The following is a 17574-nucleotide window of genomic DNA, read 5'->3' on the forward strand; positions in this document are numbered from 1 at the left end:
GGAGGAGGAGGAGGAGGAGGAGGAGATTGGATTTATACCCCGCCCTTCACTTGGAGTCTCAGAGCGGCTTACAAACTCCTTTCCCTTCCCCTCCCCACAACAGACACCCTGTGAGGTGGGTGGGGCTGAGAGAACTCTGACACAAACTGCTCTTTCAGGAACAGCTGTGCCAGAGCTTGTGACTGACCCAAGGTCACATCAGCAGGTGCAAGTGGAAGAATGGGGAATCAAACCCGGTTCTCTCAGATTAGGGTCCGCACACTTAACCACTACACCAAACTGGCTCTCAACCTAGTAAGGCTTCTCCTTTTAGCTATTAAGTAATAAATCTGGTTTCTTACAGCATTGCACATTCAAATGATAAAGCACTCATTTACCTGCAGCATTGTGTTTATGATACTCAATTAACTCTGGGATGGAGTCAAAAAGATGTTTTTCAGCTAGGTAGTACTGCTTTGGTGAGGTCATTGTGTCTTTGATATGGTAGTGTCTTATTCCAGAGGACCCTTCTCTGAAAAAAGAGTAAGTTTTTTTTAATTTACATGTTACGTATCATAGGCATTAAATATTTCGCTCAGCATTTTGAGACACCTGATAAGCAATGTCCAGCCATTCAATTGCTCAAGTGAATTACATTTTGTTATTCATAACAGCTTGGATCCACCACAATGTCCCTCTTATCTGGTGCCCCGCCAGGATCATCTGTATCCTATATTAGCTCAATTCTCAGAAATTCCTGATGATTTTAAGGTTCTGTTTTTGCTTGATAATCAAGATACGGAAATAACCGAAATAGTAGCAAGGTTTCTTCTTAGTGCTATGGCTATACGTTCTGATAAGTAACAATTAGGTGTTTCTGCTTTCATGCTGTTTTTCTGTGCCGTAGCTCCAATTTTACCCTATATGGATTTGTATTTTCTGATCTATATTTAATCTGATCTCCTATTGTATGTCCGGCATACCTGAGGGACCGCCTTTCCCCACACAGGCCCCAAAGAGCATTTCGGTTGGGGTCACAACACCGCCTGGTGACCTCAAGCCCTAAAGAGGCCTGGCTTGCTACCACGAGGGCCAGGTCCTTTTCGGTGGCGGCTCCTACCTGGTGGAATGAGCTCCCGGAAGAGATCAGGGCCCTGTGGGACCTCTTACCGTTACACAGGGCCTGCAAGATGGAGCTCTTCCGCCAGGCTTTTGAGTAGGAGCCACTGCCGCCACTACCACCACCGTGCAACTGCAGAGCAGTATCGCCGGGTTGGGCCGATTGGTCATCTGGAACATCGTGGCCCATGGCGTCCCCCCTTTCTGATCCCTTCCTGATACGCATTGGGGAGTGTGTATTTATAGTCTCTCGTGTATCCTGTTTGATGTGAATTTTAGTCTTAACTGTTTTAACCTGTTTTACCTTTACTGCACTTTGTGCCTATGTAAGCCGCCCTGAACCCGCGTGCGGAGAGGGCGGGGTATAAATGAAATTAAATAAATAAATATATACGTATGCCAATAAAGGCTTGTCAAAGTAAAGTATGGATCCACCACAGGTTTTCCATGGATGCAAGGATTTCTTCCCATGGAATGCAAGTTTCTCACCTCCCCACTCCTGGGGCAGCTTGAAATATGCCCCCCCCCAGCCGCTGTTCACGGAGGGGAGGGGGAAAGCATTTCAGGCTGCTGCAGGAGAATATCACACTCCATGGGCAGAAATTCTTGTACCTGCAGAAAAACTGTGGTGGATCCAAGCCAAGCATTTGGCGCAACTAAGATATTTTTGGACCTAAACTCACTTGGAATAACGTACATCTGCCCACATTGCAGACCAATTGTAGCGATTTTCACATGGACATAAGTCCTATTGGGGTGGATCCAACTAGGTTTTCTGCTGATAAAAAAATGGAGGAGAGGTTTCCTTTGACCACCCCAAAAAGTTTTGCTGCTGATCACAGGACTGGGATGGACAAGTGTCCTGTGAGACAGAGGCTGTAGTAAGAAGGAAAGTTGGGCAAGACTCAGCAGAAAAACTGGTTGGATCCACCCCAGTAATTTCAACAGGACTCACTTCTAAGTAAGCCTACCTTCCCCCACTCTTCAATACCATTCTAAAGCAGGAGAAAAATGATCAAGTTTGAATTCCCCTGCCCTGAACTGAGGCCCATTATCTGAGCCACTCTGTTTCAACTGGTGCCAAAATCCATTCTGACTCCATAACACATTCCAGAACTCGAAGAAGACAGGAACTCTAAACAAGGCAGCCCCTATCTGATCAAGGACAATAACCTGAGCAGTTTGTAAGTTTTAACAGTACAGACCGGGGCGTTAAAGACTAGTTAGGAGACAGCAACACATAAGAAAGAAGCCACTTCATCTGAAACGAACAATCTCGACAGCTTTTGCTACAAATATTATTTAGCAAATAAATCTCCAAAATAATCTGAAAACTTTGCTTAACTTTTGATTTTAAGCATGTATTTTTGAAGATGCTGATTTCGAGGCCTGAAACCCTCTGCGAGTAGAAAGTTTTGAGCTACAGGATGTAGGCATTTAAAGGTAAAATGAGGAGGGAACCTAAAGAAAACTGTCAAGTCAAAGAATTTCAGGCAGCAGAGCTGGGAAATATCTCTGGCACAGACTTTGGAGAGGGGGTGCTACTGAGCTAGGCGGGACATTTTAACTCATTATAAAGCATCTTTATATGTTCAGAAGAAAAGCAGGCCTCTGATGTGGAGTTGATGTTTGACCTAGACCCTGCCAAGAAAAAAGAAAGCCAGGCAGTTTGTGGCAAGTCTGATTAGATGTGCTCTTGATTGCTGAAGATCTGAAAGGTGAAAGATATTTTTACTCTAATAATGAGATGAAAGTCAGAAGTCAGGAGCACTGTTCCCTCTAAGCTGAGTTAGTGTGAGCTAGCTCACAGTTTTTTAGACTCCGGCTCACATCTTTTTGTCTTAGCTCAGGAAGGATGGCTCCAGAGCAAACTAATTTATGCAATAGCCAAACTGCTCGCTCACAACTTTAATGCCAGTAGCTCACAAAGAGGGCCTGCCGTGATCTTGTCCATGGGGTCGTGAAGAGTCGGACTCGACTGTGCGACTGAACAGCAACAGCAGCTCGCAAAGTAGAATTTTTGCTCACAAGACTCCACGGCTTAGAGGGAACACTGGTCAGGAGGTCAATTGATTCAGCTAGTTAATCAAGTTGCCCGTTTGGATGAACGGAACTCTGTCATTTTACCTTAATTCTCTGGAAAGATTTGGATAGTGAAATATATTTATTTATTTATTTATCAAATTTATATCCAGCTTCCTTTCCCTCGAACAGGACCTGGGGAAATATATAGCATACAAAATACACCACTAAAAACAATACAAAGATACAATGAATAATGTTTATAATATAGAATGGTTAAAAATCTATCCCTATCAAAATCTATCCACTGTCAAGCAGGGCAGGATGCGTGGATGGTGAAGACACAGCTCAAGTATACCAGCTGCGTGGTGGATCACAATCACCAAAAGGCCACCTGAAAAAGAGCAGTCTTGCATGCCCTGCAGAACTTAGGGGGGGTCCCACGAGGCATGCACCTCTTCAGGCAGTGGGTTCCACAGGACGGGGGCCACTACTGAGAAAGCCCTCACCCTTGTTGACACAAGACAGGCAGCTTGTGTACCAGGGATTCTCACTAAATTCCAAGATGAAGATCAGAGAAGACGGGGAGGATCATGCCGGGTGAGGTGGTCCCGAAGATATGAAGGTCCCAGGCTGTTTAGGGCTTCAAAGGTAAGTACCACCGGAAAGTAATTGGAAGCCAGCACACACACACACACACAAACACACACACTGCTTTGGAAACTGCAAGCAGTCCAGAACGCAGCTGCCAGATTGTTGATGGGAGTGTCCTGGTCAGCACATATAACACCTATCCTATGTCAGCTGTACTGGCTTCCAATTACTTTCAAAGTGTTAGTACTTTCAATAATACAAAGATTTTCCCTTGAAAATACTGGATGCTTGCCAACAGACAAGAAAGAAAGAGGTAAGGGAAACTATAATAAATGATTCCAGTCACTTACCCTCCAAATTTTGCATAAAGCGATACTGTATATAAACCTGGTTGACTGGAGTCCCTCACCACAAAACCACCTTCTTTATCCTAAAAACCCAAGGAAATAAATGCTTTATATACCCAATAAATAAATTGTTTTAAACTGTTTTATTGTATTTTATTGCATTATGTGCCATATGGTTGTAAGCCGCCCTGAGCCCGCATGCGGGGAGGGCGGGGTATAAATAAAATTAAATAAATAAATAAATAAATTATTTCGGATGCTTACTCGTGTTGCTTTAAAAATATTTTGTAGTCTTTTACTCCGCTTAGAAACACAAATAACAACAGCAATATAAATGGCTCATTTCTGAATTCTGAATGAGCAAATTACCTCATTTCTGAGGAGCTGCTCTGCTTTACTTCTGTTCAGATTTCTACAGTACCACCTAAGGAGAGAGAGAATTTCTGGCATTAATCAGGAATGGGTTTTACATCAACTGAACTCTCATCTAATGGGCGCAAGGAGATTACAGCCAAGTTGGATGTTCACTTTAAAAAAGAGATATTTATACCCCTGCTTCCCTTCCCCAATGGGGACCCAAAGCTGTGTCCACCATTCTCTTCTCCTCTGTGAGGTAAATTAGCCTAAGTGACAAGGGGTGCGTTCAGACGGGGCATTTGCAACGGTACAGGTGCCGGTTGGAATCGGTGTACTTACCGGCGTTCACACGGCGAACATCTGCCTTCCGTCCCTAACTGCTGCAAAGAGCTTTACACCGTTGTATTCTGCCACTAGGACCCCAAGTGGTGGTATCCTGAGTGCAACGGTTGTAATCGCTTTACCACCCCCACCCCCGTCTGATCGCTCTCCACCGTTGTAGAGCCACTTCCGTTCGGAAGCCCGAGGCTTCCGATTTTCGCCTGACTTTTTTTTTTAGGTCGGCGATATGCGGTTGGGCAAAGCTTCGCCCCGGCATTTGTTTAAAAAAAAAAAAAAAAGGTCCTTAGTTTAACGTTTCAGAGGAGTCCGGGACCTCAGGGAGGCCAGTTTGCTCTTTAAACTTTAAAGGTAAGTCCTCTCTTCAGGACATGCTTTTCGGGACGGGGTGTTTTGCGCATGCGCAAAGATCGCCATTCTGTGGATGTCTGCCTATGCGCATGCGCAAACTGAGTTAAAAAAAAAACTGCCGATGCCCGCTGTGTGTGAACGGGCATACAGCGATGGGCTCCGGAGACAGGAGGTAAGTGTGATCGCATTTCAGCCAGCATAAACTGCAACAGTTCCAACCGGTATAGTTTATGCCGGCTGAAACACCCCGTCTGAACGCACCCATTGAGTGGCCCACGGTCATCCAGCAACTTTCCATGGGAGAGTGGAGACGCGAACTTGGATCTCCTGGATCCTAGTCCAACACCACAGCCACAAAATGAAGCTGGCACTTGGCTCAGCCAGCTATTTTAATCCAGTTGCCAATCTCATTTTCCCCACACTCCCTATTCCCCACACTCCCTATCTCCCCTTTCCCTTCCCTGAAATCTCCTATACTTCTTCCCTTCTTCCTGCTTACTTCTCCCAGATGCTAGTCTGAAACTAACCACTACTACACCACACTAGTTTCTGTGGAGTGGCTGCTGTTGAACAGCAGCAAACAGCCAGTCCTGGGTAACTCGTGCAAGTCTTGTGGTAGCAAGTTGCTCTATGGTTGCTGCTTGGGTCTGGCCCCATCGAGCCAAAACAGCCCATTAAGGCTGAAATAGCCCTGGAAAGTGTCCTGTCCCCTCTGCATGCCTTTACTGGCAGAAACCAACGCTTGAAGGCTGACAGTTCTATTGTGATTGCTTAGCGATGACTGCTGTGGGTATTCATTTCTTAAAGATACAGGTGCCAGTTCTGTTATTTTGGATGGTAGCAACAGGGCAACTTGCTACCCAATGCATTTTAAGATTTCGGATTTTTCTGCAAATCTGCCTCTTCAAGTTTGTAGCAGGGTCTATCTTCTCTGTTCATGGCTCCAGCCTCCGCATTTAAGTACTGATAGATTTGGCCACATTAAGAATTAGATATAATGAATTTATTATAAGAATTTATTATTCATAAATGTATACTTACTCATACTGGTCAAGATCGTTGGACTTTTTCCCTGTTACATAGTTGCTTGGAATATATCCTATACTTCTAGAGGTAAGCAAATAATATGCTTAGATGACACATGTAATAAGAATGTCTAGGTAATACTATTTTTTACATTGTTTTAACCCCACCCTTCCTTTATGACATGGTTTGTGTGCGTGTGTGTGTGTGTGCCTGTGCGCACCTGGAAGTCATGTTGACCTCTGGTGTCTGACCCCTACTGGGGGCCTGCAGGGGCTGTGGCTCAGTGGAAGAGTCTTTGCTTTTCATGCAGAAGGTCCCAGGTTCAATCCCCAGCATCTCCAGTTAAAAGGACCAGGCAGTAGGTCATGTGACCTACTGGTGAGACCCTGGAGAGCTGCTGCCAGTCTGAGTAGACAATGCTGATCTTGATGGACCAAAGGTCTGATTCGGTATAAGGCAGCTAAGCGTGTGTGTGTTTCTCCTCCATTTTATTCTCACAACAACAACCCTGTGAGATAGGCTGAGAGAGAATTCAACTGGTCACTCAGTGAGCTTCACAGCTGAGTAGGAATTTGAACCTGGGTCTTCCTAGCCTGAGTCCATTGTTCTACCCACTCTGGCTCTCTCATCAATAGAACTTCCAAGTAACTTTTTCAGCCCATACTTAATGACAAATAAGGTAATAATAAAACTACATTTCAACAGCTTGCTTTCAGAACGTTGGTTTCTACCGTTGATTAGTTCATGGTCACATGAATCTCTGTAAGGATAAGGTAAAGGATTCCCTTGCTTGAAAGCCAGTCGACTCCGACTCTAGGGTTGCGGTGCTCATCTCCGTTTCAAAGCCGAAGAGCCAGCGCTGTCCGAAGACGTTTCCGTGGTCATGTGGCCGGCATGACTAAACACCAAGCCGCACGGAACACTGTTACCTTCCCACCGAAGTGGTACCTATTTATCTACTTGCAATTTCTTGCTTTCAAACTGCTAGGTTGGCAGGAGCTGGAACTAGAGATGGGAGCTCACTCCATCACGTGGCAACTCGGGTCTCGAACTGCTGAACTACGGACCTTCCACAGCCTGCAGTTCAGCGTCTTAACCACTGGAGCCACCGCAGCTCCACTGAATCTCTGTACTTTTATTATTTATTATTTATTTATTTATTTAAACTTCTACCCCGCCCTCTTGGCCATTATCTGTATCTCAGTCTCACCAGGTGGAAATAAATTAATACTAGATTATATTCCTAGAAGCTAATAAGAGAGAGGTTTTTATTGTACGTTGAAGAGCCAGCAATCAAATTCTGGATTTGTTTGTTCCAGCATGATTCCAGCTGACTGGGTTTAGGGCTCTGGTATGTCCCAGTCTCATGTAATTCTTACATCAAGTTTGCTGTCTGAGTACAGTAATTTGCCCGAGTACTGTCTGACTATAGTAAATGGGTTTTGCCTTTGACAAAAGAAGGTGAACGTTCTTTATTTGCTGTGAAAGTTCCTTGAAGGGGTCAGAATGGGATATTAGCATACCGTGAGGAGAGAGCAGATGAAAAGTTTGCAATAAATTTCTTTAAACATTTCCATGCCACTTTCCCACCCCATCAGGGTCGCCAAGGCAGTGAACATCAAACATTAAAATGTTTTGTAAATGAAGGGGAGTCATGCAGGATGAGAGAATCAGCTGTGAATTGGCTGATGATGAGGCACGTTGGGTGCTGAGGGGTAGTCTGCTGCACCAAAAATAAACATCTTCTGGCGCCTTAATTTTTTTTTATTGTACTATAAGCTTTCATGCAATAGAGTCCATGTCATCAGATGCATGGCCCTTACTTTAAAAACCGAGCAGGGAACCTGCAAGGAACCACAGAGGAGGGGAAATCCTGTTCTTCCCACTCTGCTGGCCTTTGGTCTCGAACTGTGATGACTTGGGGATGAAATGATATTGTGCACCCATTCATCCTCAAGCCACTGTTGTTCACCAGGCAAGCACGTTCTTTGGCAGCATGGTAATTGGGAGTGGTTTGGAGCTGAAAGTGTATCCTGCTCAGTTTTAGCCCCGAGCCATCGATGAAGACGCCCATCAGGCAAATGTTTGGCACCCTTTTGAATTAGAGCATCACCCTTTTCCCCCTGCAATGTCTGCACACATGTAGACACTGCCTTTCCTCTTTGGGTTTTTTGTTTTTAACTCCATCCCATTTTTTTAAAAAAAACCCTTCTCATATTTTTGTACAGATTTGGGGTAAACCTGGGGCTACTAGTATGCCTACTCCCCCTTATAGTTTGAAGTAGATTTTGAAGCAGATGACCATTGCAGACATAACTCAAGAATTGTTATGCAATCTGTAAACCTGATCCATAATCCACTAGTGGTAAGTGGGAACATTTCTTTAAATGAACTGGATTTAGATCACAGTCTGTATATCAGAGTATACTGCGTATATACCTTAGTTTTTTGGGTGACCCCTCTATGTGGCTGTTTTTGGACTATAGATGCATCTGAGGACATTGGCTCTAGTCCATAAAAGCTTATGCTAGAATAAAAAACATGTTAGTTTTGAAGAAGCTATAATACTCCTGTTTATTTTCAAAGACACAGTATGGTAAGTTTCCAGCGCTCTCTCACTTAAAGAAAACTAAACCCAGAAATGCTATGCCAAGCCTTCTTCACATAACAACGTGTATACATTAACCAGATTGCACTGTATAATGTCAAAATTTTCTTATTTCATTTGATATCCATACTTCCTCTGATGGCTTTGCAGCAGCCATTTGCCTCGACAGAAGCATGTAGGCAGGTCAAGCTGAGGGATAATGATTTGTCCACGGACATCCAACAAGCTTCATAGGTAAGCAGACTGGAACGAGATATAACCCAACAGTCTAGCTCAGGGGACCCCCCCCACTTTATCTGGCACCTACCAAATGTTTTTAGAAAGTGAGTAGGGCTGGTTGGGGCTTCTGCCAAGCTAGCCTTCTGACTGGCCACTGGAGATCTGATTGGCTGTGTAGATTTTTAAAAACAGTGTTTTGACAGCAGCTGCCACGACCACAGCACAGCTGGGTGATTGACGTTAAAGGTAAAGGTAAAGGTTTCCCTTGCTCAAAAGCCAGTCGAATCCGACTCTAGGGTTTCAAAGCCGAAGAGCCAGCGCTGTCCGAAGACGTTTCCGTGGTCATGTGGCCGGCATGACTAAACACCAAGGCACACGGAACGCTGTTAAGCTGGGACAAATATTTTGTAGCTGGCTCCCTCTCCTGCAGCAGCCATTTTATGGCAGCCACCACGCTGTGTCATAATTCCAAAGGTGTCCAGGTGGTCAAAAAGGTTGTGGACCCCTGGCCTTTCTTGCTACATTACACTGGCCCCTTCTGAGCCCCCACAGAATGGCTTACTACAGAGGCATGAAGACTTGTCCACAACATAAACATTATACATCTGAATATTCCTCAGCATACCTGGCTTGCTATTAACATCAGCCATATCCAAAATTAGCGGGCTGCGGAGGCTCAAGTGGTTAAGACGCTGAACTGCAGACCAGAAGGTCAGTAGTTCAGCAGTTCGAGACCCGAGTGCCGCATGACGGAGTGAGCTCCCGTCTCTGGCCCCAGCTCCTGCCAACCTAGCAGTTCGAAAGCAAGAAATTGCAAGTAGATAAATAGGTACCGCGTCGGTGGGAAGGTAACAGCGTTCCGTGCGCCTTGGCGTTTAGTCATGCCGGCCACATGACCATGGAAACGTCTTTGGAAGCGCTGGCTCTTCGGCTTGGAAAGGAAGATGAGCACCGCATCCCTAGAGTTGGATTCGACTGACTTTAGAGCAACAGAAACCTTTACCTTTACCTACTATATCCAAAATAGGCATAACTAATCTGATCCGTTGTACTGCAAGAGCAATTTAACGCACTGATAAAAGAGCTGAAATAGAAGCAACAGTTCTCACCCATATTTATCTCTAGCTTTCCACCAATGAATGTCGTTTTTTGCAATGATTGTATATTCTTCACCTTTTTCTAGTCTCAAGTCATGACTTTCTGTGGGCTGGAAGTCATACATGGCGATTACTATTTCCTCATCTTCCTCCTCTTCTTCTGCAGGAATAGGGGGAGGGGGCCTTCTCTGAAACTTGAACAGAATCATTATGACGATTATTATTCCTTGAAAGGTCCAAATAATTATATTTAACTGAGAGCATTTATTACAGATTCTGAGGCTATTATATTCACAGACATCGTCCTGATTATACAGACTAATGATACAAATGGTCACATACTTGGGATACATGATTATGAGATACCATAACTTGTTCAAGGGAACTCACGATACCATCCTAAGCAGAGAAACTCCCTTCTAAACTTATGGACTTCAATGCATTTAAAAGGGTGTAGCTCTGCTTACAATGGCACTGCCAGTTTCCTCTAGTAATTGAATGTGGATATGGACGTGGCTTACCCACGTCTCAAACAAAGACCTGAGTCACTGTCTCAGCTTGGCTCTTTGTAATTACCTTAGAGACTATAGACTTTCAGTCTGACTGGTCACACTCCAGTGAGGCGATTAAAGCACAAGTTACCAATGCAAAAACAGGAAACCTTCTCAAGCTGCCATTTCTTTGGAACAATGCCCCTCTCCTTCCATTAATGGACTGGAAACCCTGGGTTGGATCCAATGCTCCCTCTAAGCTGTGGGGTCTTGTGAGCAAAAATTCTACTTTGTGAGCGACTGGCATTAATGTTGTGAGTAATCGATTTGGCTGCTGCATAAATCAGTTTGCTTTGGAGCCATCTTTTCTGAGCAAAGACAAAAATGTGTGAGCCGGAGGCTAAAAAACTGTGAGCTAGCTCACGCTAACTCAGCTTAGAGGGAACATTGGTTGGATCCAGATTAAATTTGCAATTTCCACTGATTCCCTCTCCTTGCTGCAGACTCCCTTTATATTGTTTCTCAGGGTCTCCCATCCCTCATGAACATCATTTCGTGGCTATCAGGAGGCTACAGTGAGGGGGGGGGGAGGCAGGAAAGTTCCATTCTGCCCACTGGAAAATTGCGTCTGGATCCAACCCTCCTTATATACCTCACAATATGTGGTTCTGCCTTGAGGTCAATGAGATGAGGAAGTCAAAAGGCACTGGATGCGTAGCAGGCTCCATCCCTGTAGTCCACAGAAACTAGTGGTGCCTACTGCCCCTTGAAATTTGGGGTAGACTTTGAAATAGGTGACAACTATGGACGTAATATAGCATCTAATGAAGAACTGTTACAAGACCTACAATCACATGGGAAGTACTGGCAGCATTAGTAGTAAGTGCTTTTCTTTAAATGGACTAGGTTTAGTTCGCAACCTGTATTTCAAAGTTATTGGAAGAGGACTCTAATCTTCAAAAAAACATTGGACCAAATGCAAATAACTATCATCCGGAGATGGTCAGTTCAGAATTCTCTCCATACCTTATTTTTATCTGGTACTGGTGTAGGCAATGTTCTTATACCTTAAACCAAACAGTAGAAAGCAGAAAATTAAATGTACAGATTACTACTGAAAGTTTATACAAATAAGGGTAATAAAGGTAAGATTTTTGAAAGATAATAATAAGACTGGTGTTATGTGCAGCCATAATATTGATGACTGCTTAGTCACAAGATCATACCGAACCTCTCCCACACTCTTCCCTTTCAGTCTGTGAATACTCACAGCTGGGCCTAACTGTTGTTATCCATAAAACACTGAGCAGACAATGACTAGGCCCCCGGAAAGGAGAAGCGTCAATAGATGCATGGATGAAAATTATTCTGAGCGGTATATGAAATATGAACATTTACCATTTTCAAACAGGTTATATTTTTCACAGCCAGGTGCTAATTTTTCTGTTTGCCTGCAACACTGATAGGTTCCATCAGTCCAGAATTTAGGATGGTATTTAACCATTATATTATTGTTGTTCTTTTCTTTATTTCTACAAACAAAACAAAACATCATCTTTAAAGTACTGGAACTTCAAAGAATATGTGTAATTTCATTACGGTTTTAACAAATCTTTAATATTTTCTCCCAAAGCAACCATGATTTCCATTCCTCAAAGAGTAACTACATCTTAACTGCTGCACAGACAGACCTTATTCACCAATTATTGAACAGTCAAATGATTAACAGGGAAAAATATGTTTAATTATTTGGGGAGGGTGAAAGTGTGAAATATACTTTTCTTGTTCTTTTGCTGCTCTCATGGTACAAAACTGAGTAGATGGGTGAAGAGGAGGTTAGCAGACACAAACTTAATACTTTGGAACTATCTATACTATAAACCTTTACTCTCTACACCAGGAATTTATTGGTGGGGGGCACCGAGGGGGCGTGACGTCACTTATGAAGTCACACAAATTAAAAAATTATAAAAGAAAAAAAATCGACTGGTTGCAGGCAAGCTCGCCACTCAAGCCGTGAGCATCGATTTCGCCCACAGCCAGTAGATGAGGAAGAGGCTCTTTCCAAGTCTACGGGCTGCAGGCAGGGGAGCTGCTCGGATGGGGCAGAGCTACAGATGGGGCAGAGCTCACTAACAAGGGGGCATGGCCCCGAAATGCCCCCACCGTAGCTATGCACCTGCACTATACTCAATTTCAACACAGAATTCTGCTAATTACAGTTTGGTGATATGCCGGGGGTTCTCAATAGATTATTTATCCCTCAAAGAACTATAGTTTTCAAGGCAGAGCTAGACGTTAAACACAGAGCTAGACATTCTGTGTTTCCCTCAGAATGTATATACAGGGGGTGGGAGGCCATTTTCAGAGAAGGAGATGCCTGACCATTTCCTGCACTTGCAAATACCTCTCCCAACCAGTGTTCCCTCTAAGCTGAGTTAGTGTGAGCTAGCCTCCAGCTCACACATTTTTGTCTTAGCTCAGGAAGGATGGCTCCGGAGCAAACTAATTTATGCAGTAGCCAAATCGCTTGCTCACAGCTTTAATGCCAGTAGCTTACAACGTAGAATTTTTGCACACAGACTCCACAGCTTAGAGGGAACATTGCTCCCAATCATTTTTAATTTTCCCCCCAGTCAGGCTTTGATATCAGAAAAAGCAAAGCTGTACTGAAGGGGAAAAAAACAGGGAGGGGAAAATTTGCAGAGGAAACTCAGCAGTTACAGAAACAATTAAACAATTACTCCACCATCCATCTATTAGCATTAACCAGCAGATAAGTGATTATGCCAATAAACACACATTTCCTAATGTCTAGTTCTGTTGGCAGGGTTCCCTAAGAAGGAATTATTGTTAAAGCTTCTAAAACCTGTGGCATAACTTGTCACAGCCCCTTCCTTCCTCACCCACATACTTATTAAAAAGCCCTCAATCTACTTTTTAGCTCGAAAACAGTATGCCAGCTGAAAGTGGTGGCGTTCTTGCTTTTATAAACATGTAGGCTGAGGACTCTTTAAACATGTCTGCGTGGGAAAGCTCTTAGTTGGTCCTTTGCGGTTAGATCCTTTCCCTATCTCCATTCAAACTTTCACCAGATGGGTTTAATAAACTGCTCCCATTACCTTCTTTCAATTGCCGTACCCACTGATCCCTGCTGTACGGAGTGGGAGCAAAAATATAAAGTGTGCTACTATCGTACACAACCTAGAAAGAAGAAGAAACAAGATAAATTATTATAGCAAGTGCTACGGAGTTACAGCACTTGCTTACATTTAGGTTGTTTCCACACAGACATGGGAAAAGCTCACCACTGCTGTGGAAACAATGGGGGGGGGTGAAGGCGGGCGGGGGGGCCTACATCCTCTATCCCCGGGCTCTTCACTTCACTGTGCTAACACAGCAAATATCTTGCACTTCCCCCATGATTTCTAGCAACCCCTCCTGTCCTCTTCACACCCGTTCTCTCCCTATGCTGGGGAAAACAGCTAAGTCTCTGACTGGCCAACTGGCAGCTCTCTGTGTTACCCTCAGATTCAGTTTCAGAAAGAATGTCTTTTTAACTGACTAACTACATATTACTTTTCTCTAATGAGTCAATCTGCCCATCTTCAGAGCTTTACATGCACACAATACTCCAAAGGGGAGAGAGCCCTCCCACCTCATCATCCCGAGCTCAGTCAGGCTCCTGGGGACTTTAAAAATACCTTTCCCTGCAGCTGCTGTGTGACTTGCGGGGAAAGAAAGTTTGTTCGAATTTCCCTGAACCCAACTAGTCCAAACATATAATGTGTAGTCTGGCCCCCCAAGAGAGCAATCCTAAGCAGGTGTAGTCAGGCCTAGGAAAGGCACTGCCATCCTAAACAGATTTACAATCTTTCTAAATCCACTGAATTCACCAAGCTTAGAAAGGTGCAATTTTGCTTCGGATTGCAGTTAATCTCTTGGGTTTTTGAATGACTCTTCCCCAATTTATAGGCTTCCCTTAAACTGTGTGCTTTGCTACAAATTCTTTGTGTTTTCTGTAGTTGTTACTTACAGGGATTAATAAGAAATAATAAACATTGGGGGGGAAACCTGCAGCAGCCTTTGCAAATGGAATAAAGGCAGGCATTAAGAATGCAATCAGTTCTGTTGACAGGTCACAGAGAAGTAACATCCAATTGACATAATTTCTAAATCAAAATGTCTTTATGATATGATGAAATGAATTGTGTCTGTTGGATTCTCTTCAAAGTAGCTGTCATGTACGTGGACTGTCACCAGGGGTCCGCAGCACATGCAGGAGCTTGGCTCCTGGAACAAAGGAAACTTTGGATCCTGGTTTCCCCCAGCCCCAACCAATAGCCACTTTGGCGGGACATTCAAACCCTCCAATGGGAATAGGGGGTGCTGGGTGGATATGTATATAGTTGGCCCTGTTGGGCCGTTAGAGTTAGTCTTAGTTGGAGTGAAGTACAATAAACGTGTGCAAAAGCATGTCGTCGTCCGAGTCCTCCATGCGGCGAACCCAGTACTTTACAGTAGCCTAGTTTTAAGTGTGGAAAGGAACGGTTACTGGGAAGGCAGCAGAGTGTAGCCCAATCTTGTCAGCATTAGTACTTGGAAGGGTCAGTACTTGGAAGGGAGACCTCTGTGCAGGCTGGGCAAACGACCGCTGCTCCTCATTTGCCTTGAAAGCCCCTTGTGGGGATTGTGCAAATCAGATGTGACTTGAGGGCACTTAGAAGAAGAAGAGATTGGATTTATACCCCGCCCTTCACTACCCAAAGGTGTCTCAGAGAGGCTTACAAACTCCTTTCCATTCTCCTCCCCACAACAGACACCCTGTGAGGTGGGTGGGGCTGAGAGAACTCTGACACAAACTGCTCTTTTTCAAGGACAGCTGTGCCAGAGCTTGTGACTGACCCAAGGTCACATCAGCTGGTGCAAGTGGAGGAGTGGGGAATCAAACCCGGTTCTCCCAGATTAGAGTCCGCGCGCTTAACCACTATACCAAACTGGCTCTCTTAGTAAGTAAGTAAGTAAGTAAGGAACTGTATACTATGCCTGTGGGGATGACTGAATGTTTTAAATGTAAAAAAACAACAAACAGATACATATTGAAATCCTGTAAAAGAAACTTTGTATGAATAAATAAGCATTATGGTTACGACCTGAATACAGGGCTGACTGGGTTCTCAAACCAGGCAAACTTACCTGAAATGGATATTTATTTTGACAGGGGATACCACCATCACTCTTCACAATTTCCACACATTTAATTTTGAAAATATCAACCGAACCTTTTCTGTACTTTTTCTGTGAAGTAAAATAACAAACGTGAAAATGAGGACAAATTAAAAGAAAGGGTGCACTGAATTTCAGTACTGACTGGAGCACAGATATGACGACAGTTCAATGCATGGACTATGCCAGGAGAGGGCACAGTTACGCTGGCAGTACCTCCTCAACCCTGTGGAAATATCGGATGTGGACTGCAACAGTTCTGAAGGTGGTACACAAGGAATTGGAATTGATGGCAGGCAGCAAGGAACAGTGAAGCCAGTAGAGCAAAACCCCAGTGGTGAAAGAGAAACTTAAGTGAAGGGCACAGGAAAACCACACAATGCTTAATTTCTCACTTGGGCCACTTTACCCTTGTTGCGAATTTTCATAGCCTAGACATACGAGAGGTTGCTGCAAAAGTTCAAACACTCAACAAAAAATAGCAAACTTGTCAAAGCACATTATCACTAATCAATAGCATTTTAATCTTGATTTGTTTCAGTGAATATCAAGAGACCAAAGTCCCATCAAGATGCAAGAAAACGGCAACAGGACGAACTTTCTCGAGTTTTGACTGCTCGTTTCGACGTGTGTCTTTGTCAAACATCCTATTAGACAGTGTTCTTCTTCACATCAATTGCACCATAAGGCACTCAAACATTCTATAATACAAATATATCACATTAGAAATGCTCCCGTAAATTTAAAATACAAATATTTACAGTGAAGAAGAACACTGGAAAATTGTATGTACAAAATAAGCTTTTATTGCAATAATCTTTGTGTAAATATTGCTACTGGAGTTTATTTCTCTATCATAACATTTGTTTATGTCTAATAGGATGTTTGACAAAGACACACGTCGAAACGAGCAGTCAAAACTCGAGAAAGTTCGTCCTGTTGCCGTTTTCTTGCATCTTGATGGGACTTTGGTCTCTTGATATTCACTGAAACAAATCAAGATTAAAATGCTATTGATTAGTGATAATGTGCTTTGACAAGTTTGCTATTTTTTGTTGAGTGTTTGAACTTTTGCAGCAACCTCTCGTATGTCTATGCTCTTTAGTTTGCTGTGCCCTTAGTCTATCTTGCGAATTTTCATAGGCCAGTGCTCTTGCAAGTCACACCTATCAGTTAATTCTCTCACGTAGGAAAGCTTCATAAGTGAGTCACCTTCAAAGACAGACTGGCCAAGAAGATCTCTGCATAGCTGTGTCTGACTCAGAAGCACTCATGCATTTACACCTTTCCCATGCCACAATTTTATCTTCGGGAGCCATTTTCTAAAATCCAAACCTAGGTGGGAAAGCGGCCTTCAGAAAACACAAATGTTCACATAGATGCTGCTCAAAGTCCTAACCCAATTTAGAGCAAGGAAGTTGGGGATCAACACATCTGCAGGTGCACCCGTTAACACCCAGCTTGGCTATAACCACAAACAACAGTGCCTTATACATAGACCCTGTCCCACATGATCGATTTTCCGTGCAACAAGCATGCACTTGTTTTCCGCTTATCATATATGGCTTCCTGAACGTACTGCCTTGTAGTGCAGATATTTCATTTTCTGACTACCAAAAACCAAAATATTTGATACTTGGGGAAATGTGATGAGAACCCTCTATGGCAGGAGTTCAGTCCTCTACTGCACAACTCCTGTGTGGGAGTAAACATCAGTCCATTCTTTTGCTTTAAAAAGTGACGCAACTCACTCCTTAAGATCTCTCTGCCACAGCCAGGCTGTTCTTCCCATAACTGTA

General features: G+C 43.7%; 1 protein-coding gene across 1 annotated transcript in view; it reads right to left on the reverse strand.

Annotated features, from left to right (window-relative positions):
- TEC (tec protein tyrosine kinase) overlaps positions 1-17574 on the reverse strand; it is an 82662-nt gene that overhangs the window by 10589 nt on the left and 54499 nt on the right. The window contains exons 4-12 of the mRNA XM_015412864.1: positions 15746-15847; positions 13660-13753; positions 11948-12073; positions 11576-11616; positions 10071-10252; positions 6150-6215; positions 4431-4485; positions 4065-4144; positions 378-511 (exon numbers count right to left, since the gene is read on the reverse strand). Of these exons, the coding sequence (XP_015268350.1) occupies positions 378-511; positions 4065-4144; positions 4431-4485; positions 6150-6215; positions 10071-10252; positions 11576-11616; positions 11948-12073; positions 13660-13753; positions 15746-15847 (880 nt within the window). The remainder of the gene's footprint in view (positions 1-377; positions 512-4064; positions 4145-4430; positions 4486-6149; positions 6216-10070; positions 10253-11575; positions 11617-11947; positions 12074-13659; positions 13754-15745; positions 15848-17574) is intronic.

This window comes from Gekko japonicus, unplaced genomic scaffold, assembly GCF_001447785.1.
Source record: "Gekko japonicus isolate JY-2015 unplaced genomic scaffold, Gekko_japonicus_V1.1 scaffold1332, whole genome shotgun sequence".
In the NCBI taxonomy this organism is placed as follows: Eukaryota; Metazoa; Chordata; class Lepidosauria; order Squamata; family Gekkonidae; genus Gekko; species Gekko japonicus.